Here is a 25,130-nt window from a genome sequence, read left to right as displayed (position 1 = left end):
GCTCAAGCTTAACGTGAGACTATTCTTATCCCTCGAATACATGCTTGATCTTTTAAGATTAGCAAGTGTCTATTACAGTTAAGGTTTAATAGGAATTTGGTTTTACATGGTCTTTGTTTTGGTACGTTCAGCTGATTCATTGTAATGGACATCTATGGGGGTAAATGCTTTAAGCAAGATCAATCACTTTATTCATTTAAACAGGACTCGAACTTTGTAGTTAGTTTTCCTGACCAGTGGCCTGTATCACAAAGCCGATTTCAGTTTTTAAGTTTGCGTTTAGTTTGAGCATAACTTACTTGGAGTTTTCGGGCTCACGAAAGAGGATTGGTTTTGAGCGGGTTTCATTGACATGGAAACTCTGTCTACATTGCTAACCTGCTCTGTAGCAGGTTTTATTCCGAGTTAAGAGATCGCAAACCAAAACTGGACCAATCAGCTGTGAAAAAGTGACGTATATCTGACGCACTGAAGCCACTCGTATCAATCCTTCCAAATGATAAAATGTTTAAAGTTATGAGATGTTAGATGGAAAATATTTGGCTTATAAGTGTTTATTTGTATTGTGTATTTGCATTTAGTGAGTATTAATCAAAACAAAGTCATATAATTATTATATTAGTTGATAATTAATATATATTGGCCCCCAATATGCACCTGCATAAGATGAAGATAAGATGGGAGGGAATGACACGAGGGTGTACAATAAGAATTGAGAAGCACCCACCCTGTGCATTTGATTGCCTAGTAACCACTGTAAACACAGGAAGTAAAATGGATAGTGTATTCAACTCGCAGCGCTGCTCAGATCGACCGGCGTATGACATCAAAGCACCGCGAGAGCAACGCGAGAGCCGTCGGCTCCCTATGGTCTCGGATGGCTCTCGCGGTCGTTTGACATCACATGCCTATCATGCCGCGTGAAGTCGAGCACTCGTGTTGTCTCTGAGTAAACGCAGTTGGCAAATGTAAAAAGTACCATAATCATTATTTTTTAATAGTATTTTGTTTTACATAATGGTTAAACAAACTATTGAAGTCTTCGCCCGCGTAAAACCGACAAAGAAACCCACCACGGTGAGTGTTTTTAGCCTGTGCATCGCTTTACACAAGACATGTTTCTGTTAGAATCTGTAATGTTGTGATGTGGTCTGACACAGATATTAAGAAGTTAGTCATGCTGGCAGAATATACGAATAATAAATTGATGAAATACATATGTCCACTAATAAGTCTAGTATGTGTTACTCATTTTACATTTTTTCCTTTTTAGGTGTACTCTGTGGACTGTGAGGATCAAGGTGACAGTTTGGAGTTTGTAGTCCCCAGAGACTTGGCAGATGGTTTTGTCAACAACAAGAAGGAAAACTACAAATTTAGGTGATGTAGAGGAAAGCCCATCACAGCTAGATTATAATGTACAGTACTGCAAGCCAAGGTTCCCAAACATTTTTATTTAGGGATCCATCTAGACAGCTATAATTTAAGACCCACTAAAATATTTTTAAATAGAAATGTGGGAAAAAATATGTTTTTTTTTCTCTTCAATGTAATAGTTCATATTTGACTATTAAATGTGTACAATAAATATACGTTTGATTGCAGTAACAAATTTCCAAAATGTCGCTGCTAGTCATTAATTAAACTAAACTATCTTTTATCTAATTCAACGCAATAGTAAAGTTACTTTGCATGTCCCATGTTATTCCACTGCCTTTCCCGCACTTCACACTTCGCATTACCTGTTTCAGGCTAAAATTAATTAGATATCCTTTAAATTTTTTGCATCTTGGTGCTCTAATTGTGTTTAAATGCAGATAAGAGGTCTTAAAGTAATTGGGCTACATTACGTTTTCTTCAGGTATGTGACTGCAGTGAACCAGATTAAAGTTTTAGTTGTCCTAAGGTCCAAATTAATTTTTCTTTGGTATAGGTTCCAGAAAGTTTTCGAAAGAACAGTCAATCAAGAGGAAATATTTGAGTCTATTGCGAAGCCTGTTGCTGAGAAGTAAGTTTACCTTTTCTTCTTAGGCTATGTATGTATGTATGTATATTTACGTTCCTCCCCAGTCTAGGGTTGGAGAGGAGTAACATATTAAAGTTCATAAATAAAAGCAAACAATGACAAGCCACCTCAAACCTCGGTCCCAGAAATGTCTCACCACACACACACACGTTTATAGAACAATAATGTAATTTGTTTTCTCATCAAAGGAAGCATTAGCTCAGGAGAGGGGTGAAGCCAAAATAACAAACAAGAGAAACTAACTATTTTAAGGGGGGGTTATCTTAACTCAGAGTGAAAATAAAGAAAATAAACAACATAAGGTTTCCTTCAACTCCTTTTCTGACCAAAGACATCAGATTATCAATAAAAACAAAAAAAGGTTGGCACCCTCTCCCTACAACTTCCAAGAAAGTGAAAGAAATATAAAATAAAATACAATTACCTTTTATTTACCAAAAGAGTTAATGGTTGATGGATTTTGGAGTTCCCAACTGAAACTGAACCACACTAAATTCAATACTATTAAATGAACGCCTTAAATCCAAACATGAACAATCACCACTCAAATCACTATTTAGACGCAACTAAATTCTGATGCAGAGGTGAGGCAAGCCTTTTAGCCAATGTCTCTGACATCTTTTATAGCAGATCTTTGTCCTATGCCTCATGCAGTGTTAAGGAGCCTCAGGTGACACCAATCTGGGCTGCAGAGATGCAAAAGAGAGAGAGACAAACACAACAACAGCACAGTAGTTAGAACCAACACGCCCCCACAGGTGAAAAATGACTGTTGAGCTATAATACGTCTCTTGGAAGTAAAAATATGCTTATACCTGTTTGCTTAAGCAGAAGTTGTAACTGCGAATGATTTCATTGAAGGGTGGAGGGGATGAGTCTGGAAAAGACCTGTACGGATCGCTGGATAGAGACACGGAGAGAGAGAAAACACAAAAGGCATGCACAGTAACGTAGCAGGCTGGGACAATAGATTGTGCCATTCTTAGGGGCCATTCAGACAGAACGCATCTCTGTGCCTAAAAACGTGAACTTCAAAAGACGCGCATCGAAAAACGGGTGCTTCTAAAGACGTGGGACGCGAGCACAACGGTCATGCACTTCCGTCAAACACGCGTTACACAGAAAAACAATGGGAAAGTAGCGCATTGGAATGGAAATATTTTTTCTGCTGAATGGAACCTTATGCTCAGTTTCTTGCTGATTTACTGTTAAATGCCAAACCTCTGAAAGCCAGAGGGCGCTCTCGCACAGAAACTCCAAATATGGGACAGAAGAACGATTCACACACACAGCGGCTGCGTCTACTGTGAAAGTACGAACTGAATTTGAATAAGTACTTACCTATCAGCCGTAAAACAGTACATTCTATATAGTGTAGTGAGTATATGAGTGGGAGTAGTATGAATACATTTTGGACGTACTGCGTCTACCATGTTTTATGGTCATGTGACCCATATTCTCTTTGACCTATGATGTATTAACAACGACCTATACGTCAGCGTTGATAAAAACTTAATTCAGTCATGAGAAATTAATTTATTTGAACTTACATTCAAAACGGATGTCCGCCTTAAAGTTTTCCACTATATTTATTTGAGTTAATTTTTTTTATTTGACTGTTTCTCAGCTCCCGTGGCATCATGTGATAGAGAAGGGTCCATCTGATCCACACTCATGAATTTCAGCATATGACCATCCTAGGATTTCTCGCATACTTTTTTTTGCATACTGAGGGTTTCGGACATACTATTAATGACTCTTACTCATTTTCACCCTCTATATATAGAAGTAGGCGATTTTGAACGCAGCTAGTGTGATTTTCTTTCCCAAACCAGTTAAGCGCGAACCCCACACTATGCGAAAACCCCACTTTGCAATATCTCTGCTTCGATTTCATTGGTCAGCTACATTATAGCATTGATTGGCCACTTGTGTGGTCCAAGTTTGATTCGCCTTATATAAACAATATGTGCCAAAATAATACCTGGGAGATAATCAGTTCTGTAAAAATAAGTCCTCCTGCCACCTAACACTGACAGAGAGTTTGTTCGTGGTTTGTCAATAGTTTGTCCACCTTTTAACTGAGATGGTCCAACATTTAAACACAACATTTCTTAAAATAAGGCAGTGGTGCGATGGATGCTTTTCACACAAGTTGCAAATTGCATATATTTCTATCACTATATGCTGCACTAGTAAAAAACAACAAAAGCCAAGTTTTTATAATAATAATAAACCTAGTCAGAAACAAATGTATAATACGATGAAAGTCGCTTTCGATAAAAGCGTTTGCCAAATTCATAATGTAAATGTAAAATACATAATAATTAAAGAAATATTACATTGAACATAAATTACATCAGTACACAGAATTAATAATGGAAGTAATACATTCCAAAAATAGTTATCAAAAACAGCCACAGAAAAAAACATAGATAAATATGGTGCAGATTACTTGTTTATTTTAAATTTGCAGATAATATTGGAAGCCCTTGAAGCTTTTCTCTGTTTTCATTTACACAAAATATGACAGCATTGGAATCGAGTTGACCAATAAAATCATAGAGTCATGGCTGCTGGGACATGGTTTGCCGTTAACTGGTCTGGGAAAAAAACGTATAAATAAACTTTTTTATTGTACTTTTCTTAAATCTTAACGAGAATGCCTTAAAGAAAATATATTCCATAACTTCTATGGGATAATTCACACTCATCCAACAAATGACAACAAACTACAACACCAACAAACATCAACATTATACATTTTCATTTGATATTGATCCAAAACACCAACAGGGGTTTATTTGTAAACATACAAATAATCAGTGGTTTTCAGGTGTTTCAGGTTGGTCAAACAGAAGTTATCTGATACATAAATTAAAAAAGTTTGTTAAACCCGCATGTCAGAGAAAGTCTTAGCAGCATCTTTTGATTTTTGAGTTTTTAACGCTGCCAAGGTAAGGGAAACTTAAATTTCTTGAAAGCAAGTTATAAAAGATCATTAATAACCTGTCTTTTTAATAGTGTGCTGTCAGGTTACAATGGCACCATCTTCGCCTATGGCCAAACAGGAAGTGGGAAGACCTTTACTATCACAGGAGGTGCAGAGCGCTTCAGTGATCGAGGGATCATCCCTAGAACTCTCACGTACCTGTATCAGCATATTAGCAAGGTAAGTAAACACTCAAGCTACAATTTCAACCCATCCATCCATCCATTTTCTACCGCTTATCCGAACTACCTCGGGTCACGGGAGCCTGCGCCTATCTCAGGAGTCATCGGGCATCAAGGCAGGATACACCCTGGATGGAGTGCCAACCAATCGCAGGGCACACACACTCACTCATTCACTCACGCACTCACAACCTACGGACAATTTTTCCAGAGATGCCAATCAACCTACCATGCATGTCTTTGGACCAGGGGAGGAAACCGGAGTACCCGGAGGAAACCCCAGAGGCACGGGGAGAACATGCAAACTCCACACACACACACAAGTCTGAAGCGGGAATCGAACCCCAAACCCTGGAGGTGTGAGGCGAACGTGCTAACCACTAAGCCACCGTGCCCCCAATTTCAACCCATAGACCATAAAATAGATGGGTTACACAGCCCTATTCATTTCCACTGTAAAAAAATTATGATATAAAATAAGATATGGCTGCAGACATGCTGTAATAAAAAAAATCAAGTATTATACAGTATGTATGATATTTGGCAAATTTTAAATTAATTTACAGATTTGCTTTTCGGATTTTCAGATTCTTCAGATTTGCTTTTTAGATATGAAGAATTGCAAGTGATAATAATAATATAATACTTAAGTTATTTGAAATATTTTAAATACTCCCTTTATTCACCATTATTTAAATATATTCTTAGACCTTAAACCCAGTGCAGTTGGCTAGACAATATCTGTCTGTCATGCAGGACTAACAAAGATGTCAACCTGGGAAATTTACTGTGTACCTTACTGAAGGAGTGTATCTGTCTACAGAACTGCAACATGGTCTATACAACCCACATATCCTACCTGGAAATCTACAATGAGGCTGGCTATGATCTATTGAATCCCCAACATGAAGCTTCTCGTCTGGAGGACTTACCGTTAGTCTCCTTTCTGATCTTTACTTTCTTAAAATTCTAAATTGAAATCCATAATTGAATTTTGAGAAGAGTGCACCATTTGCTTTCAAAATAATACGCTCTCGTGGAACAGTGGGTGTTGATCAGTTGTTCGCTGTTTGCATGTCCATTCATAACTGCGTTAATATTTGCTGAGATTTCTTTAAGCAGAATGAAAGTGTGGGAGTTCACTACCTAGTTCACAATCTTTATAAAGTGTTTCAGCAATACATTTATAACAGTTATAATGTGCAATACTTTACTCAACTTTAAGTTTGACACCTTATTTGTTTGTTCTGTGGGTAAGCTTATTACTTTTGTCATTGACTAGGAGGGTAACCATCATGGAAGACTCAGACCAGAATATTCATCTCAAGAACCTGTCATTACAGCAATCCGCTAATGAAGAGGAGGCATTGGATTTGCTTTTTTTGGGGGACACTAATCGTATGATTGCAGAGGTGAGGGCATCGGTTTGAATATAAAAACGTTTGTTTTTTACTCTTTGCTTAAGATCATTGAGTCATTGTTTGGGTATCACAAAGCATAGTTTTTCAAGCGCAGTTTAAAAGTCTAGGTGTGTCTCTCCATGTATGTGTCTCTCCGTGCGGCACAAGTTGCGCAGTTTTAAAGTAAAACGTGTCTCTCCATGCATGCATTTCTCCCTGCAGTGTGAGGTGCGAAGTTTTAAAGTTGAACGTCTCTCTCCATGCACGCGTCTCTCTGTGCGGCACAAGTTGAGCAGTTTTTAAAGGTTCTGTGTGTAAGTTTCAGAGGCCACTATTGGCGATGTTGGAAATTGCAACCTACAGCTCCGATACCCCCCTCTCCCTCCCATTAGAGAAGCTACGGTTGGGGTCACAGGACAAAAGGGTTCCGTAAATGATAGCGGCCATTATCGGTGGTGTTGATCATTTCAATCTACGTCTCACAGGCGAACAACAGACTGAAGTTACGGACACAGGACAGAGATGTCGTCGTCTGAGACAGCAGAGACTAACCTTTGCAAGTCAAGTGACGAGGTTTACAAAGAAAAATAAATCAATTAAATTGACTTAATTCATTATTTACTCTAATCGTTATAGTGAATATTATTGTTTCTTGTTTAGCATTGTGTCAGTGATGTATTCGCTTATTTTGCATAGCATTTTTTGGCACGGTAACTTGGTTCGTAACTTACTGCCTATTGAAACCGCTTGCTAATGCTAAAGGCGTGTAATCTAACCGCGAAAGTCTTGGCAGACGTTTGGCATCACCCCAATTGATCAATTGTATCTTAAATCTTCGCTGACACTGTATTGCTGATAAACTATGCAACTTGGAAGTTTGGATTTTATCCTATCAATTATTAAATTACACATTTGTATGCACAGAAGCTAAGCGGTATTATAATATAATTTACACCCGATTTATGCAAATTATGATTGTAAAAATGATTTCTAACTTGATTTGCACACGGCCATGCAAGAAGGAATTATAGTTCAATTACAAAGTGCTAAAAACCAGGAAAAACTCCCTTGATGCTCATGCTCATCTATTAGCTAAAGCTATCAAACAAACAGTTTACCCTTATATAGCGGAAATTAGACAAACTTACCGGTCCAGCAGAAAGCTGGCAACTTCGGCGTCGCTTAGCAAACCCTTGTCCTGCTTCAGTGCCCTCCATTTGGGAAAAGCCATGCCGATGTTTATCGGGGTTTTCTGCCGTTTTTTGTCTCGACTTCGCCTTGCTGCATCGTATTTTCTCTTTTTTTGAACGAACAGATTGACGCTCTATCGGCTCGTGTGCAGAGTATGTGTGGTCCGCCATTATTGCAAATTTTGCTTCTTACTGCAACAAAGAACCGTTTATATTTCTAATAAAAAACACGACAAGTAAATGCTGTTATTGTTCTTCCTCTTCTTCTGCTAATCCTTCTATGTAGTCGCTTTGCAAGCTGCCTCAAAACACACTCGAAGAAGAAGAACTAGTCCCGTGCATCCTTCGTTTTACAAAACGCGCTTAGTTTGTCCGTGTAGTGCTACTATAGAAACATGGCTCTGCACATTGATAAATTACATGTAAGGGTGTGCCTGCGGTGTATGTACATAAAATGGCTCATTGTAAGGTAATATAAACATTTCGGTTCATTTTGTAAGGTATTTCTTCACCACTCACAACATAGTTTTGTATTATATATTACATTTTGGTGAATAAATCCTTCAAAATCCTACACACTGTACCTTTAAGTCATACGTGTTTTTCATGCATCTCTTCAAGCCGCGCAGTTTTAAAGTTTAAAGGGGAGAGACAAAATTAAAGATTATATTTCTAAAACCCATTTGTGGAATTTGCACTTTGCAAAGTACAAAATTGGCTAAATACCCTGATTTGTGGGTAATTTAGTTCAGAGTTGGGAAGTAATGAAGTACATTTACTTGAGGACTGTACTTAAGTACCCTTTTTTTAGTATCTTATGTTTTGTACAATTTGAAGAAATAACAGCATTTCAATGAGAATTTTTGGATGACAGTAACATGCTCCCTCTCCGTGTCTTTCTGCTCGCGCATACTGTAGGCATCGTTCACATGCTGGCTATACTTCATCTGTAAGCACAGGTATCACCTACAAGACTTCATCACGATTGACATAAACTATTTGTGCGTTCACTGAAGTATCAGTGACATTTCTACGCTCACAAACTTTGACAGGCGAAACTAAACATCATCACTGTGGTGAGGTGGCTGCCGGCATTTTATTTCTGTGTTTTTTTTTACATTTAACAAACTTTAATCAAAAATAAACAAACAATAACACGGAAGTAAAATGCCGGCAGCCACCTCATGTCGTCTGCCGTCCATAAGAACATAAATACAAACTTAAAACCTATGTCCGGGCCGTGTCCTGTCTCGTCAGCAGTCACGTCGCTCGTCCTCTTATCCTCCCGATTTCCTCCGTGAGATATGCGGGATATGCAGATGCCCCGCCTCACGGCTCCTGTCCCGCCTTCCTCACTACATATGTATAAGAGAAATAAGTTCACTATCGGTTACATTTGTCATCCAGTCAGCTTGTCCTCAATCTTTTGAATCCATCCTTTGTTTTGTTTCTTTAAAATCTTTTAGAATAACAATAGCAATCATACAAATTGCCCTTGTGTATGAAATGTGCTATATAAATAAAATGCCTTGCCTTGCCTTATTATGCATGTTTGCGCATATTTTTAATGTAAGGATTTGATACAATATTATCGGTGATCATTAGCTGTTAGCCTATTTTAGAAATGGCTCTTTGTGTAAAACCTGAATTCTTTTATTTGTCATATGAAGATCTAGTTTGAGCAATTTAATTACATTCATTTCATTTGGATCATTTCAAATATAAGTTTTAGAACTACAAAGATGAGTATTGCTTAGAAATGTTCAGATTTTTGCATGTTAATTATTGTTTAACAGGTTTACTTCTTATTCATAACGTAAACGGCATCTTATTAAACAAGAACAACTAAGATGTATTCTGACTTGAGTGTACTTTCTTGGATGGGGAATGGCTGGGTGTTAAATTGCACATGTAGACGTAGCGAGAACAGTACACAAATGCTAAACAAGCTAAAGTTAAAATCTGTTTAACCTGATCCTATAAAAAATATTCTTTTGGGAGCATTTTTCATGTGATTGCCTATTTCACATGTGATTTTATGTGTTGTTAAACAATTCAGTATTGAAACAGAGTGTTCACTCATTGTAGGTTTAATGTTAGACACTTGGTGTATATCCAGTTTTGATTCATTTGACATGTGCAGTTTTTTTATGTCTTTCCACCCTCACATAGACTCCTATGAACCAGGCCTCCACACGCTCTCACTGCATCTTTACCATTCACCTGTGCAGCAGGGAGCCAGGTTCAGCCACAGTGCGACGCTCCAAGCTTCATCTGGTAGATCTAGCTGGGTCAGAAAGAGTCGGAAAAACGGGTGTGGGGGGACAGATTCTAACAGAAGCCAAATACATTAACCTGTCACTGCACTATTTGGAGCAGGTTAGACAAAGATTTTTTATATGTTGTATGGGTGGAGAACAGTATTTTTAAAGAACAATTTGCGTATATTACCACACTCTAAAGACAGGTATGTTAAAAATAACACATTTTGTGTTCAGGAAAGGACAATACATTAATGTGAAATTAATGTGCAATACAATTTGCTTGTTTATTTTCTCACCCCCAGGCCATCCAGGATGTAGGTGACATTTTTTCTTGAGTAGAAAAATAAAGAAAATTTCTAGGTAAATCCGCAGCCCTCTGTGGTTCATGTAATGTATGTTAATGGCTGCCATGCCTTCAAGAGTTCTAAAAGCGCATATATCCATTACATCCATTATATGAACCACAGAGGGCTGTGGATTTATCTAAGAATTTTCTTTATTGTTATACTCAAGAAAAAAAATGTCACCTAGATCTCGGATGGCCTGGGGAAGAGTAAATAAACAGCTAATTGTATTTTTTAAGATGAACTATCCCTTTAACTGAACACATCTCTGTGTAATTTCTGAGACAACACATTTTGTTTCTTTTAACCCCACTTGTGTTGTCCCTTCCATTTATTTCACAAGAAATCAACTTTTTACATATCATAATACAAACACTGTGTTAATATACTCACATCCTTTTTAAGAGTGCATAGACTTCTGAATAGGTGAATATCTTAAGTCACTTTTACCCTCAAAGCACAGTGCAAAAATGCCATTTTCAATTAAGATGGCGGTAGAGTGTCTACAGATATTACAGAATAGAGCTTTAAATTATATATTTTGGTCTATTTTTCACTTTACATTAGTATATGAATAATGAATTGATTAGTCAATAATAATAATAATGTATTCGTTTTCTTTAATTACTTTTCCTGTTCAACGTGTAGAAACAATTAAAAGGTAAAGTTGAAGGGATAGTTTACCCAAAAATGAAAATTGTGCCATCATTTACTCACCCTCATGTAATTTCATACCTCTATTAATTGCTTTGTTCTGATGAACAATTTTAGTAATTTTCTGTTCTGGGACATCATTGACTACCATAGTTAGAAAAATTCAAATGTTAGTCAAAGGTGCCCCAGAACTGTTTGTTTCCCAAGTTCTTTAGCTCTATTGTCTTAAATGATGAGTTATCTCGTCATTTAAAAAAAAACGGTTCCCCGCCAAAGACGAGTTATTACGGCAATCATTGTTTGTACTATTTTCCAACAGGTGGCGCTATTACACACCTTTGGGAAAAAGTACAGAATCCCAGAACCTAGAACGTATATGTTTTAGCGTTTTTTAATGTTTGATCGAGTGTAATCTCGGCGGAATCTTTGACAAAAAACATTAATTATCTCAGCTTTCTAATCAAAGTGGTGCATTTTTGAAAAAACCTATCCACATCTACAAAGTGATAAAAGTCGAACAAATGAAGATAGAAGAATACGGTTTCTATTGTTTAAAAGCTGAGACTCTGTTCTTTCATTTGACATATTGTTTGTCCATATATTCTTTACAGAATGTTGGGTGAAAATGTTAAAATACGCTGGTGTAGGCTGGCAACTTTTTTTTAAAGAGGCTAGTAGCGAATGAGTTAAAATATCTCGTTATGTGAACAGAACGAAAAATACAGTATTTTTTTCCTAGCACAGTATTGGAAGTAAATTGCTAATATTCTTCCTAATATTGGTGTCTGTGTTCATCAGAACAAATGATGACAGTCAGTAAATGATGACAGAATTTTTATTTTGGTGTAAACTGTCCCTTTAAGCAACCGTCACTGCAAAATATTTGTTGTCTGGGTTTAGGTCATCATAGCTTTGTCTGAGAAGAATCGCTCCCACATCCCTTACCGCAACTCCATGATGACCTCTGTGCTCAGGGACAGTTTGGGCGGCAACTGCATGACCACCATGATAGCTACTGTGTCTGTGGAGAGGAGGAACGTTGATGTATGTCTCTTTAATGCCACTCATTAAAGTTAATATTTTTATTATTATATAAAAAAGTACATCTCACATACTTCACATTAAAGTAAATCACATCAATCTCTGCCCTTCCCTTTTTTCTGTGTTTCAGGAGTCTATATCCACTTGTCGGTTTGCTCAAAGAGTGGCGTTGATTAAAAATGATGCTTTGCTCAATGAAGAATTGGACCCTGCAGTGGTGAGTTTACAAGCATTTTAAAGGCATTGATATCTCGTACTGTATCTTGCATCGCTATAGTTATAGCTTTCTTTCTTTTATGGAACCAGGACTATACATTTCTGTTTTCGCTTGTTTTAATCTTCTCATTACAATGTTGATTCTCAAGCTTCAACGGGACAAAAGCTTTTAAAATAAATCAAATTCACGTGTGTTTCAAACGTTTAAAACAGATATGTAGGTTTAAGAGCCAACAAAGCGGGTTCCTTAGTTAAGTTATTGTTTTTTTTCTATTTTTTGACTGAAGCAAGACCAACATCTGATGTGATGTAAACCAAAATATTAAAGTCACGGATGATTATTTACTGAATAATCCACTAAGAAGTCCTTATTCAGCCTGCCACTATGTTGATTTCAAAACCAGGCTGAGAGGGGTTAATTCCAGAGCGCTGTATTACACTGCATTGATTTGTACATGTGATGGTGGCGATTTGGCCATCAGAACACAGCAAACACATAATTTCACTAGTTTCCACTGCACAGAGAACCAAGGGAAACATGAGCTATTTAAATTAGAAGGGTTTTAGCACCTAATATAGAGATTAGAGTAGTAAATTCTGTGTATAAAAACGGTTTGGGGTATTAGCCTGTAGCTAAAATGCTGACGTCTGATGGTGTAAACATTTTCACATGTCTTTACAACACTGATCTAGTGTTACAATATGATATTTATTGACACCTAGTTTACATCTACAATTCGTATTGATTTAAAAGAAAGCAGGTGACTTTGATGTTCTCCAGCAAGTTTTTCAAAGATAATTGGTAGCTGAGTAGTTATTCCTAAATCATAGCACCTTGTACAAAACTTTGATATTTCAAACTGGTTCTTTTTTAACTCTGTACATAAATAACACAAGCCATCGTGTTCGTAGCTTTAGTTCAAATGTTGACATATATGAAAAGTTCAACTTTCAACATGCATCTCTCACACAAAACATGAGGCTCTTTAATGATCCTGCTACTAGACCAAGAAAGACATGACATGATGAGGTATAATCATGACAGAACCTCCCCCTTAATGAACGCCCCCTGGCATTCACCTAGGGGTCAGACTAACGTGACAAGACAGACTGGGTAACAGACAAAGTCCATGGGGGGAGTCCAGAAGTGTTGGGGCAGGGTGGGACAGTCTTAGGCCGGGGGGTGCTCGAGAGGAGGGAGAGTATGGGGTCAAAAGGGGCTTGGGTGGGGAAGTCCTGGGGGAAACAGGTTGGGGTGGCAAGGGTCCTGGGGTAAGCAGGGAAACTGCTCGCTGCAATGCCGGCTGAAATGCCGGCTGGAGCGCTATCTGGAGAACCGGCTGGAATGCCAGTTGAATTTCCGGCTGTACCGGGCTGGATACCCGTGGCTGGGCTCATCCATATCTGTTTTTAAATCAAAGTTATAAACCTACTTTTTTTAACTGGCATTTGAGTATTTTTTTTAATTTTAACATGCTATAGCTGGTGTCACTTGTATATTAAAAACAGAAGAATGTACATGTTGGCTTGCATAATATTTAACAAATAAGAAATAGAAAAACAGTTTGTGCTGAATACAGTGCATTGAGACTTGTGTTTGGGCATCTCAAAACTTTTTCAGAGACCCAAACCTCCTTTAAATGGAATTTTAATTATTGTGTTGACAATGAAACACATAAAACTGTTTGGGAAGTGTTCACACTTGTCTGAGCTGAGGATATGATGTATGGCTGATTGTGAAACATAAAATATGCAAAGCTGTCATGATCCTGCCTCTTCTTGTCTTGGTTTTCGAGTCTTGTGGAAGAATCGTCTCAGACCCATGTGTTTTATGTGGAGAAAGTGCATGGGATTGTTTTGGTTTTGTAATGCAATGGTCTCTCTCGGGTGTCATGTCCTTTAGCCCCGCCCCCTTGTTTCCCCATCATTGTCCCACTAGTGTTTAATTTCCCTCACCTGCCCCGTGTAGTCTTCCCATTAGTTCTCTGTTAACTTCCCTTAGTTTTCCCTAGTTTTAGCCACAGTTTCTCTTTGTCGGTTCCTTCTTCGTACCATGTTTATGATTAGTCCCCTGTTTTGATTATTGTGTTCTTGCCTTGCCATGCCTCGTCCCTGCCTTGCCCTAGTGAGTTTTTGTTTGTTTTCCTTTAGATCTATTTATTTATTAGAAATGATTTATTAGAATGATCTTGCTTGTTCTATAAACACCATGCACTGTTCAGTGTTTTACCTTTCTGTGTTTTTCTGATTTGCTCTTGTAAAGCTGCTTTGAAACAATGCACATTGTGAAAAGCGCTATATAAATGAATTGAATTGAACAAAGCAATATGCAATATACATAGCAATAGTTGTTTTTCAATAATAAACACATGTGATTGTCACTGAATAAATCTTTAAATCATCATCTAAACTTGAAAATAAAACAAGTTGATAAATATGTTATTGTGATTTTCAAACAACTACAGTGAGACCAAAATTTCTCAACAGAATGCAAGAAAGTGCTCTTGTTTAACAGTTTAGCCATAAATTCTAGCACTCCTGTTAGGTTTATCAAATGTTCACTCCTAGTTACAGTTTCTCTTGGGAGCTTTTTTGCAAACAAATCACATGCCAGGGATCTTGTCAAATCTTGCTTTACTCTAAATATGTTTACACCTATACTTGTATTAATATTTAATTGAGGAGATACCATTATAAGTAGATACAGATGTAAAATCCCATTTGTTTTGTAATTGGATCTCTATCTATTCTATACTATGTAAATGAGGCATGCAGCTGAGATCTTATAATGCTGTTTTTCTGACAGTTGATTGTTCGATTGAAGAAAGAGATTCAGTCTTTGAAGGAAGAGCTTGCCCTGGTGACTGGAGAGCAACGAAGTGATGAGCTTACTCAAGAGGAAATCCAGAAGTATGTATCCATAATTTCTCCCTTTTAAATTTGCTAAAACTCAAAAGGATCCAGTAAATGACTTCACAGTTTTTATTATCAAAATATCTCGGTGTTTACAGTCTTAAGCTGCAATAATAAAATAAAAATAATAAAATACCAGGCAAACAATCCAAACAATCAACAGAGTCCAAAACAGGCTACACAGAAATGGAAAATCCTGGCAGAAGATCAAAACCAAAGGAACCAGTAAAGAATGCTTAGAATTGCAATGTAAATACCAACAAGACTTTACCAAGTCTGACTGGGTTTAAATAAGTAGGGTCAACAGAATATTACCTCACTTTTTTCCAAAGGTTTATGACCAACATCTCTAGATGAGTTCCAAAAGGACTCTTTGATAACAACATGCCTTGATTTCTGAAGCTCAACAAACTAAATTGCATTTGTAATACCACAAGACTCTCCATTTCCACATGCACATGTTCCAGAGTGTAATTTTTGGGTTGATCTATTGATAGAAATGCAATATAATATACATAGCTATGGCTTCAGAGCTTCTGCAATGAAGCATTATGTTTTTATGACCTTGGAATGAGCTGTTTCTATCTTCATACCTTGCATATAATTAGCCATGTTCTGTCAGCTGTGTAGTGTTTTCAAAGGCAGGGGTGGAGTGAGCGGTTGGTTGCAATTCGCAATCTTGCAGCTAGATTTCACTGACTGGACCTTTAATGAGTACAACAATGCTAATGAAAGTATCTTTTTTCAATTTACATAGAATGGTTGGATTAAGCTGTGCTCCTCCATTAAGGTGATTCTAAAGCTTGATGTTTATTTAGAAATGCTTACATGCCTGTAGACCTACACCAATCTTAGTATCTTTTACAGAACAGCAGCTAACCACATCTGGTTATACCTAGCTGAAAAGCATTCACCTAGCTGAACCACTACACAGCTGATACACAATGATTCATACAACTATAAACATTAATTTACATGTTCCTTGTCATGAAATCTAACTTGCAGATAGTTTAGTTAACCTCGCCGACAAAAAAAGTCAGATTTTTGTGAAACGTCCCCTTTAGGAAAAAAACAAGCGGCATGACTCACCTTCAGTGTAAGGAAATGTGAGTGTGCAAGGCTGGAAACCAGTTAACCTGGAAACCAATTGGGCAATGGCCAGCTGAGAAATCTGAAGCCATCTAACGAAGGCCAAGACCCAGGACAAAATGGAGTTGTGGTCCTTCCTAGAGATGGAGAACCAAGCACTAACATGGATCAAGACGATGAAGAACCGCAACTCCAAAGTAATGCAATGGTATCGGAGCCTTTAAGCCTCAGGTTATACGTTCAAGTGGCAGCACTGACCTGGATGACTAACCTCCTGTAGCGTTACCTGCACAGTGTGTAATCAAGAGAAGGTGGAGGTGATAAAGTAGAGATCCCCGCTGGGTACAGCGTACACATAGACTTAATGCACCACATACACATGACGCACCACACACTTACCTGCCCCAATTGCCCATGGAAAGTTCACATTTTATTTCCCTTCTGGAGTTTATAATCTATATTCTTAAATCATATGTTGATCTTGCTCGTGTGTTGTCCTGTTATGCGTGTTGTGAGTGTGCTTGTGTCAATCCTGGTCTAGTCGGAGATATGGATTGCACCAGCCAAACCAAACTGCTGGGCAGTGTCCAAATTCAATGGCATTAACATGTTCTATAAGTGTAATTATATCATTATTATACATATTATTTTTATGTATGATTATTTTTAATTATTTAAGTATTTTTATTGACTTTGCATTTGGTTTTCTTTTGCATATACCTTACATTTTCACTGCTAGAATTGTACACAGTTTGGTGCTTTTAATAAATTGCAATAGTAATGTTATGAGTAGAGGCATCCCTATTTTACTCTCACGAACCCTCTGACTATAAAAAAAGCAGTCCACAGGGGCCACTTTGTGGCATCTGCAAAATTGTAATTGCAAAATAGAATATATTGTTTAACAGCTGAGAACCGCTGCCTTAAAAAAGTTCCACTAAAACCCAACATTTTTTTTTAAATAGTGACGGTTTTACTTATGTTGTTATGTGTTGTTTGTTGTAGGGTGGAGGACAACATAAGGATGTTTATGGAAGACCCTGATTCCGAGGCAACTTTAGACGTGGGACCTGATATGAGGAAAATCAACCTTTGTTTCTCGTTGCTTAAGGTAGCTAAAGTGCTTAAGTTCTTGCTAAAAACTGTATTTAGTTTTCGTCTTTATGGTCTCATTCTCTAACATCGCCAATGCCGGTAATTTTTCGTTATTACAGTATATATTCCTCCAGCCTCACTAGAGCTGTAGAGAACCCTTAGGGCCCTATAGTCCCTCTGTGATGACCAAAACTATCGTAAAAACAATAGTAAATCAATGAGAGATATTAATTTTGAGTGACAGTAAAAACAACCAATCATATCATCTTTCTAAATGGGCGCGCTTTGTTTTTGCCACATTTAAGGCGATTTCCCGCATCTGGGGGTTGTTTGCCAGCAGTCTCGTAAAACATAGGGGTGTTAGATTCCGGGTGTTTTGGAGTCGACTCTGATTCTCGATTCCCAGTTTTAGAGTCGATGGAATCGACGCTTCGACACCATTTACTGTCATTCAAAATGGGATCAGTAATACGAATATAAAATAAATGAATGTAACTTCACAAGTTTGGGAACTTTTGACCTAACTCTGCATCTCCAAAGTCACTAGCAAATACACATGCATTTGTGCAACGAGCACACCATCACAGAGAGTTTTTGTGCTGCCAGTTACCCCTTTCTGGTCCTAAACCAATGTGGGTTTCCAAGCGCACGCACCGCAAGAACATGACGGCCCAGTTTCAACCGTATAGACTTATGGTAAAGCTAAGACATTTCGTTTTGTTTATTATTTTTTGAATTTTTATATTTCATCTATTTTGCTGTCACTGTTACCATCACACAAACATATATGTTTTGTGCTTAAAGACACAGCGTTTCATTGTTTTGTATTAAGCTCTGCATTTTTTCCATGCTCAGCACCGGCGTTCGACCTGAGTTGAAAAATGCTCAACTGTGCCTGCAGCGGCCATTTTCAGCCGAGCTCATGGCGTTTTCAGCCACGTAAAAGCGCCTCGGTGGAAAATACAGACCAATTGTTGTTTACTCTGCGCTGCGGATAATAACATCAAGTGAATAAAAAACACAACACATTGACCCGTGTCCTGTTTAATGTCATGTATCAAGATGAATGCAAACCCACCAGGGTTGATAGAATCAAGCTGAGACACAAATCAACGCTGGCGTCAGAACAATCGCAATCGGATATACAAACATCAAATATTACAATGTTTCCTCTAAATTCCTGGTTACTTTACAACGGCAAGCACCACGTTAGCACAAGCTCATCCGCTGCACCGATGTTAGCCAATGCAAGCTGCCAGTACTCCTCCTCCTCCTCCTACTCCTTTAAACCTTTATATTTTCCATTTTTGTGCTCTATTGAATCAGTAAGTAATCATTAAAGTAATCAGTAAATCAGTGAGGATCATTGAATCAGTAAGTAGAATGTGAGAACCAAACCAGTTCTGTTTGTTACTAAATCATTCAGACTGGTTTTATCAACAGCATTGTGAATTCACTAAAACGAACTGACACAAATAAACGGTTCACTTACCAATTGTACATAATTACAACTCACCAGAAGATTTATATGATAACTAAATCTCAATAGATCACAAAATGTTGTTTCAAGGCTTCCGTCTTTTTTGAATTTGATTAAATTCAATACTTCATTACTCAGCGTTATGCTTCCTTACTCATTGTTTTTAAGATTTTAGTACAGACCATCTACTTGTTTCTGTTTTAGACATATAATACAAGCAAACATGTTTCTTATCTCTCCAGGCAAGATTACAAGATAGACCCATTGATCAAAATAGGGCAGATGATGGCAGCAGTACTCCTTTCACAGGCTTGTCTGATGAGGAAGACAGTCAATCACATGTCAAGAAACTGAGAGACATGTTAATCCAGCGTGATAATGAGATTAGTATCCTTTACCATGCTCTAACTATTATGGGGGTCTAATCTCTGTCCGGGAAACCGGCCATGGTGTTGTATATATTATTCATTTAAATACTCACAGAGCGTACTACTACCATGCCATCCCTTATGTACAGTATATGACTTTCTATGTTCTTTTCAACATTATGTCAGGCCGTATATTTGCAATAGCGGCTTTTCCAGTTAAGTTAACACCTAGTTTTAATAAAGTATATTTTTATGTATCTCATAGGCACTAACTTTAACAAACATTTTCCTTAAGTCTGGCTATTTAGGTATATTAGTGAGCATGCTAAAGAGGGAAAAGAGAAAACTTCAAGATGTCACTTCTGAGCTAAAACAGCTTCACAATCAAAACAATTCATCATTATCATTCTTAACCCCGGAGGCTGAGGAGACTACACAAAATGACACCCATAAGGATTACACACGTGCTCAGCATTTGTTGACCAGAAAAAGAGGTAAGTGACCACAAACAAATTAAATAAATATAGTTATTCTATATCATGCTTGCATTATTTCACTTTAAGTTCAAGTGCCTTTACTATTTTGTAGCCTAATTTTACTTACTATTAAAGAAAACTAAAACCAACATAAATTGAACACACGCACACAGACACTCACACAAAATCTAAGATAAATGAATATGCAATAGAGAAGGTAAGGGGGGAAAACATACACAAGGCATTGTTCACAGCTCTAGAAAGGGACATTGGCAAAATAAATCAGAAGACTTTCGCTTGCTAATTACTTCTTGTGCGTTACTCGCGTAACTGTCAAAGGCATCTAGATGGAACCAGATCAAATGATATGTAGATACTGTGCAAGATATATAGTCTATAGCACTGGTTCTCAAACTGTGGCACGCATACCACAAGTGGTACCTGAAAAGAACCGTGGTGGTACGTGACACGACAAAATTTTTATTTGTATTTACCTTACTTGTATTAATCATTTTAAATTGAATTTAAAACATGATACATAAATACGGAATACATGTGGAAATTTAATATATTTGTATGAATTATTGTTTTATTTATCATCAGTCGATGTAACTCAGGTGCGTGACAGGCAGCTCAAACACAGAGCGGGAGCAGACAGACACTTGTGAGTCTCTCACTCTCTCTACCGATGGGCTGCGTGTAAATTAAGCTTCTCATGTAGTATTTCTGCAATTGAACCACTGTGTAAAACTGTTGTTATTGCTGTAAAGAGCTTATTCAACACGCGTCTGCATCAACTCGATGATAAATCAATGAAGTGCCTGTTACGCTGTTTTCGTGTCAAAGTCAGAATGATCAGCAGTTTGGAATTGCTGCAAGTTAAGCTGAATTCTGTTCATGCTAGCTATCATGTAATGTGCAGTGAAATGTACAGATTACATTTTATGTAGAAATGTCACTTGCAGCAACTGTAGGTGTTTCAAATTTTTACACTGTTAAACTAAATCTCCCCCTCTGTCAGCTGGCATCAAGGTTACACCCAATGAAAGAGCTCTCACACATTAGAGTGTAACATATTGGTATTTGAAGTGGAGTGTAAGTGACCTATTTGTCAGGTATGGTGACCCATACCCGAAGCTATCAGCTATCAGTATGCAGCGCCCAGGGAGCAAGTAGGGGTAAGGTGCCTTGCTCAAAGTCGTTACTCGCCGGCTCTGAGGATCGAACCGAGTCCGACTCTGTAACCATTAGGCTACGATTGCCCTCTACGCGAAACAGCAGTGGAGCTTACGTCGCGTTCTCCAGGCAGATATCAACTTATTGTTTTTTTGTAAATAGTATCTTGACTGGATCTTTTGTGTAAAATCGTAAATGACCCTTTCAAAAATCTTGCTTCCATCGCCCCACCAATGTCTCTGTACGCCGGGGGCGGTATCAGCCCCATTCAGAAATGCTACAACATGCCACAACTGCCTTAAGAGCAGTGCAGTCATAAGAGGAGAGGGTCAGGAGCGCTGATGTATGTTATCAACTTTACTAAACACTGTGTACAACACATTTAACAGAACAGAAATTCAAGCAACTACTAAAAAGTCTATTTAGAATTTGGAATGATGCTGGAGATTACAATAATGAAGGAAACGGGACCAAGTCTGTGGCTTCATGCTAAGCAAAATGTTTAAATGACATGTGTCTGGAATTTTTTAAATGTGTTTTTAAGGGGGAAGCTTATTTGCCTTACTCTAGAGTTGGTTTGTACTCTATCCAGGAGTGTACTGGTATCAACTCCGTTGTCAATCCTTTAACCCAACCACCAGGGAGATATAGAGCTGAAGGGAAGAACAGCGGGCAGGAGACGAAGTGATGTTAAATAGACAGAAAAATTATTTATTGAATAATCTCAGTTGTGCGTTGATGCTCAGTCAAGCTCTGCCAAACTTCGTCTGACTAGAAACAGATTCAATATGTGTTTTTAACCATTCAAGATCACAGTATCAAAACATTGTCTCATGACATTATTATGAACCTTGAGATGGAGACCAACGGATACTCATATCAGCATAAGACACAATACAACTCCCAATGAGGTTAAACAACAGGAAAGTAAGGAGCAAATAATATGAATAGAAGTGAATAATAAAATAAAGGAATGAATACATATGATGAATATTGTAATAAATGTTTCTATCCAGATCTATCAGTACCCTGCCAAACTTCAACAAGCTTGTTTTTTGGGAAGTGAGGAAGATTCTTTTATTTAGCTAAATCTAAATTCTAAAATCAGTTTACTTTTTAAACTTCTGAGAGATGCATATAATGCTTATTTATCAATTAACATGTGGTATATATTTCTTGAGACAAACTGTTTTGTAGTTAGATAATGTTTATTATTTAAAGATTTATTTGATTCATTGTCTTCTTACAATTATGCACTTTCCCTTATCAGTGCCAGATATGTCTGTGGGTCAACAGGAGGCATTTGAAGTCTTTTTGGGAGACCATGAAGACCATTTAACAATTGAAGACAACAAGACTGTGCTGAAACAAAGGTCAAATGAGAAGTTTTACTTTTTCAAAAGTGTTTTTTACAATAATTAAAAATGTTCCTCATCTTTTGTTGCAGGCTCCACATCATGTCTAACACATTTTTCAAATGCACTGTATCTTTAATTTTGACAAAACTTTGATCTGTATTGCATGACAGCTTTTAAGTAGTGGTACAAATTGCGGTGGTTTTATTTTTGTAGGTTTGCAGAAGCCAAGGCACTTGGTGAGCAAGTCAACCAGATCAGGATCCGAGTCAGTAAGTCTTTACCTCCTGCAGAGCAAGTATTTCGGAATGGAGACCCATCCCTTATTTCAATTAAAACAAAATACCAATGCAGAACAAGCTAAAAATTTAAGTATTTTGAATAATATGGACCTATAGCATGTGGTGGACCAAAACAGTACTGACACTGCAGTGCTTATTAATATTATGTCGTTTTTAAATGGAGCGGAATTGAAACACTGAGGATCAGGTTGACTAAACAGGAGAAAATATCACGAGAGAGTTATTTTCTAATAAAAATAATAATAACTAATTCCCGTAATGATGCTTTTTTGGGCGTTAAATAAAAAAGAATATACCAGTACAATGACGAGCGCAAAACTTCTCCCCTTAACTTTGCACCTGAAGGGGTAACTCCTTGCACAAATGCATATGCAGTAAGGTCAGTCACAAACATTTGGTGATATTCAGTGAAAAGTTTTACTGTGCTTTACCTTTAACTTTAGTTAGTGTGTAATGTTTCTTTTAGAGCATAAAAGATATCTGCAAAATTACGAGTCTTAAAGTTCAATGCTTTTTTTTTTTTAATCTCAAGCTTCTTCCTAGGTTAGTGACGTCAAACCACAAAAATAATATTAACGCATATATATATTTAAAGAAGAGGAAGAGTCACTGGATTAGTGTTTAGATACCACACCAAACATTTTACTAAACTTTGCTCTTACCTTCACTTTTATCACATTCTCTGTTTACTGCTGGTAATACAATTTCAGCTACACACATTCTAAGATAACCAACTGGCACCAATATGCCCAAAAAATCCTTTCTCTCTGCTTTGAAAGCTGTTCTGTGTAAAACACTGATATTGTATGTGTATATACCGCTAGGGAGCTATATTGTGATGCTAGAGATTTCATACTTGGTCACATGACTGTTTAGGACAACCACTACGTGTGTCAATTTTTTTTTCCTACATACGGCTCATAGGTTTGCAAAAGACTCCCATTGGAGAAGAAGAATACCAACAGGAGCAGTAGAGGCACCAGAACTTCAGGATTAGCCCCGAAATAGGGGCAGAAATAAAGTAAAAACCCATCATTTTAGTTTTAGTTGACAAAATGTAAAAATTAGTTGTGGGGATAGATTTTTTTTAATCTAGATCAATCTTGGAATTTATCTAGATTGATCTAGATTAAAATGGCTCATTTGAATTCTGCCGAAGGCATTCAGAATATGTGTGCTACCCAAATAATGACTAAAAGTAAGTCTTAGAGAACGGGTGTCTCAAGCCAGGTGGCGCATTAGACCAGGGGCTCATCTCCTGTTTCCAAAATGCATACTGGAAGAGCACCTACAGTACATTTACATTTAGTCATTTAGCAGACGCTTTTATCCAAAGCGACTTACAAAGAGTGAGCGAGCAACAAGCGATATGTCATACAGGAGCCATAATACATTAGGTGCCAATACAAATTTACTGGTTTCAACTAAAGCTAGACCACTACCTGTTGAGAGAAAGTTTTTTTTTTTTAAACCAATTCCGCATTGCACAAGGTGCAAACAACCTTAGTCTTGTCAATGTTCCATTGGGAAGCTTCTTAAAAATTAATTTTCCCTGAAGCAACCCGGCGGCTTTAAAGCTGCATCCATGTTAGAACGTCACGTTTGATGTGGTAATTTCACAGTAACGTTATGTTATGTTGTGTTCAGACCAAACGCGAATGGCGCGTCAAGCGCAAGTGATTTACATGTTAAGTCAATGCAAAGACGCGATAGACCTACTTGCGGCGCGAATGAAGCCCTGGTCAAGAGACGATGAGGCGGCGCGAGTGACGCGAATTGCGCGAATTACGCGAGTTGAAAAATCTCGTTCTCGCCCGGTACTGTGCAATTCAGCTAGGTATACATCCGCGCTAAAATATCAAGGTTAAAGTCATCATAGCTTGCTTAGTATAGACCCAACTCCCAACCCAACTTTGAGAATAGATTAACGGCAACATTTTTTTTTATCGCGTGATAAGAGTCTCACGTTAACGCAGAACGTTAACGCCATTAGCGGCCCACCACTAGTAAAAATATTTAAGCTGACTAAATCTACATTATTATATTTAGTCTACTAAAATCTAACTGGTTCCCACTAGATGGGTCTATTCAAGCAATATTTAGTGAAAATCGTGATTAATGGCACAGCCCATGTTCCATACTAAGATTGAACTATTTTTACGTAATTTACTTTAGAATTAAATTAATCCAGGTCATTATCTTTATTTTTTCAGAAAAGTTCAGTTACTAGTAGGTATACGTTGTTACAACACAGAGCAAAATAGACCATGAACGACATGTACCAGTTCATTCAATCTCATTTTGACTCAATTGACTAGTTATGCAAAGGGCGTATTCATTCAGAACATTCATCCGACACAGCTCTTGAATCTTTAAAGAAAAGGGCTGCACTGTCTTTGCTTGAGACCGAGGCTGCATCCGAAATGTCATAGTTCCTTAGGTATAGAATGCATAAAGCAGTAGGCATGTCTGAATATGATGTTGCGTCTGAATATGCCTACTTACCTACTATGTAGTAGAAGAAAACAGTACTTGAACAGAGAAGTATGTCCGAATCGTAAGCATTC

The 25,130-nt window shown here is 37.6% G+C and overlaps 1 protein-coding gene across 4 annotated transcripts in view; it reads left to right on the top strand.

The window, feature by feature from the left end:
* The first annotated feature begins 917 nt into the window (after positions 1–917).
* The window catches only part of kif6 (kinesin family member 6), a 46,068-nt gene continuing 21,855 nt past the window's right edge, over positions 918–25,130 (top strand). For 2 of the 4 annotated variants that reach the window (XM_056768667.1, XM_056768668.1), the window contains exons 1-16: positions 918–1,077; positions 1,274–1,380; positions 1,934–2,008; positions 5,051–5,198; positions 5,450–5,557; positions 6,024–6,133; positions 6,483–6,612; positions 9,963–10,169; positions 11,953–12,096; positions 12,224–12,310; positions 15,116–15,219; positions 17,317–17,422; positions 19,129–19,273; positions 19,563–19,748; positions 22,177–22,279; positions 22,478–22,533. In XM_056768667.1, the coding sequence (XP_056624645.1) occupies positions 1,018–1,077; positions 1,274–1,380; positions 1,934–2,008; positions 5,051–5,198; positions 5,450–5,557; positions 6,024–6,133; positions 6,483–6,612; positions 9,963–10,169; positions 11,953–12,096; positions 12,224–12,310; positions 15,116–15,219; positions 17,317–17,422; positions 19,129–19,273; positions 19,563–19,748; positions 22,177–22,279; positions 22,478–22,533 (1,876 nt within the window). In that variant the 5' untranslated portion in view covers positions 918–1,017. Of the gene's footprint in view, positions 1,078–1,273; positions 1,381–1,933; positions 2,009–5,050; positions 5,199–5,449; positions 5,558–6,023; positions 6,134–6,482; positions 6,613–9,962; positions 10,170–11,952; positions 12,097–12,223; positions 12,311–15,115; positions 15,220–17,316; positions 17,423–19,128; positions 19,274–19,562; positions 19,749–22,176; positions 22,280–22,477; positions 22,534–23,487; positions 23,585–25,130 lie in introns of all 4 variants that reach the window. The other 2 variants (XM_056768670.1, XM_056768669.1) reach the window with 2 other exon arrangements.

This window comes from Triplophysa dalaica, chromosome 15, assembly GCF_015846415.1.
Source record: "Triplophysa dalaica isolate WHDGS20190420 chromosome 15, ASM1584641v1, whole genome shotgun sequence".
Taxonomy (NCBI): domain Eukaryota; kingdom Metazoa; phylum Chordata; class Actinopteri; order Cypriniformes; family Nemacheilidae; genus Triplophysa; species Triplophysa dalaica.
This window is presented reverse-complemented; position numbering and strand designations above follow the sequence as displayed.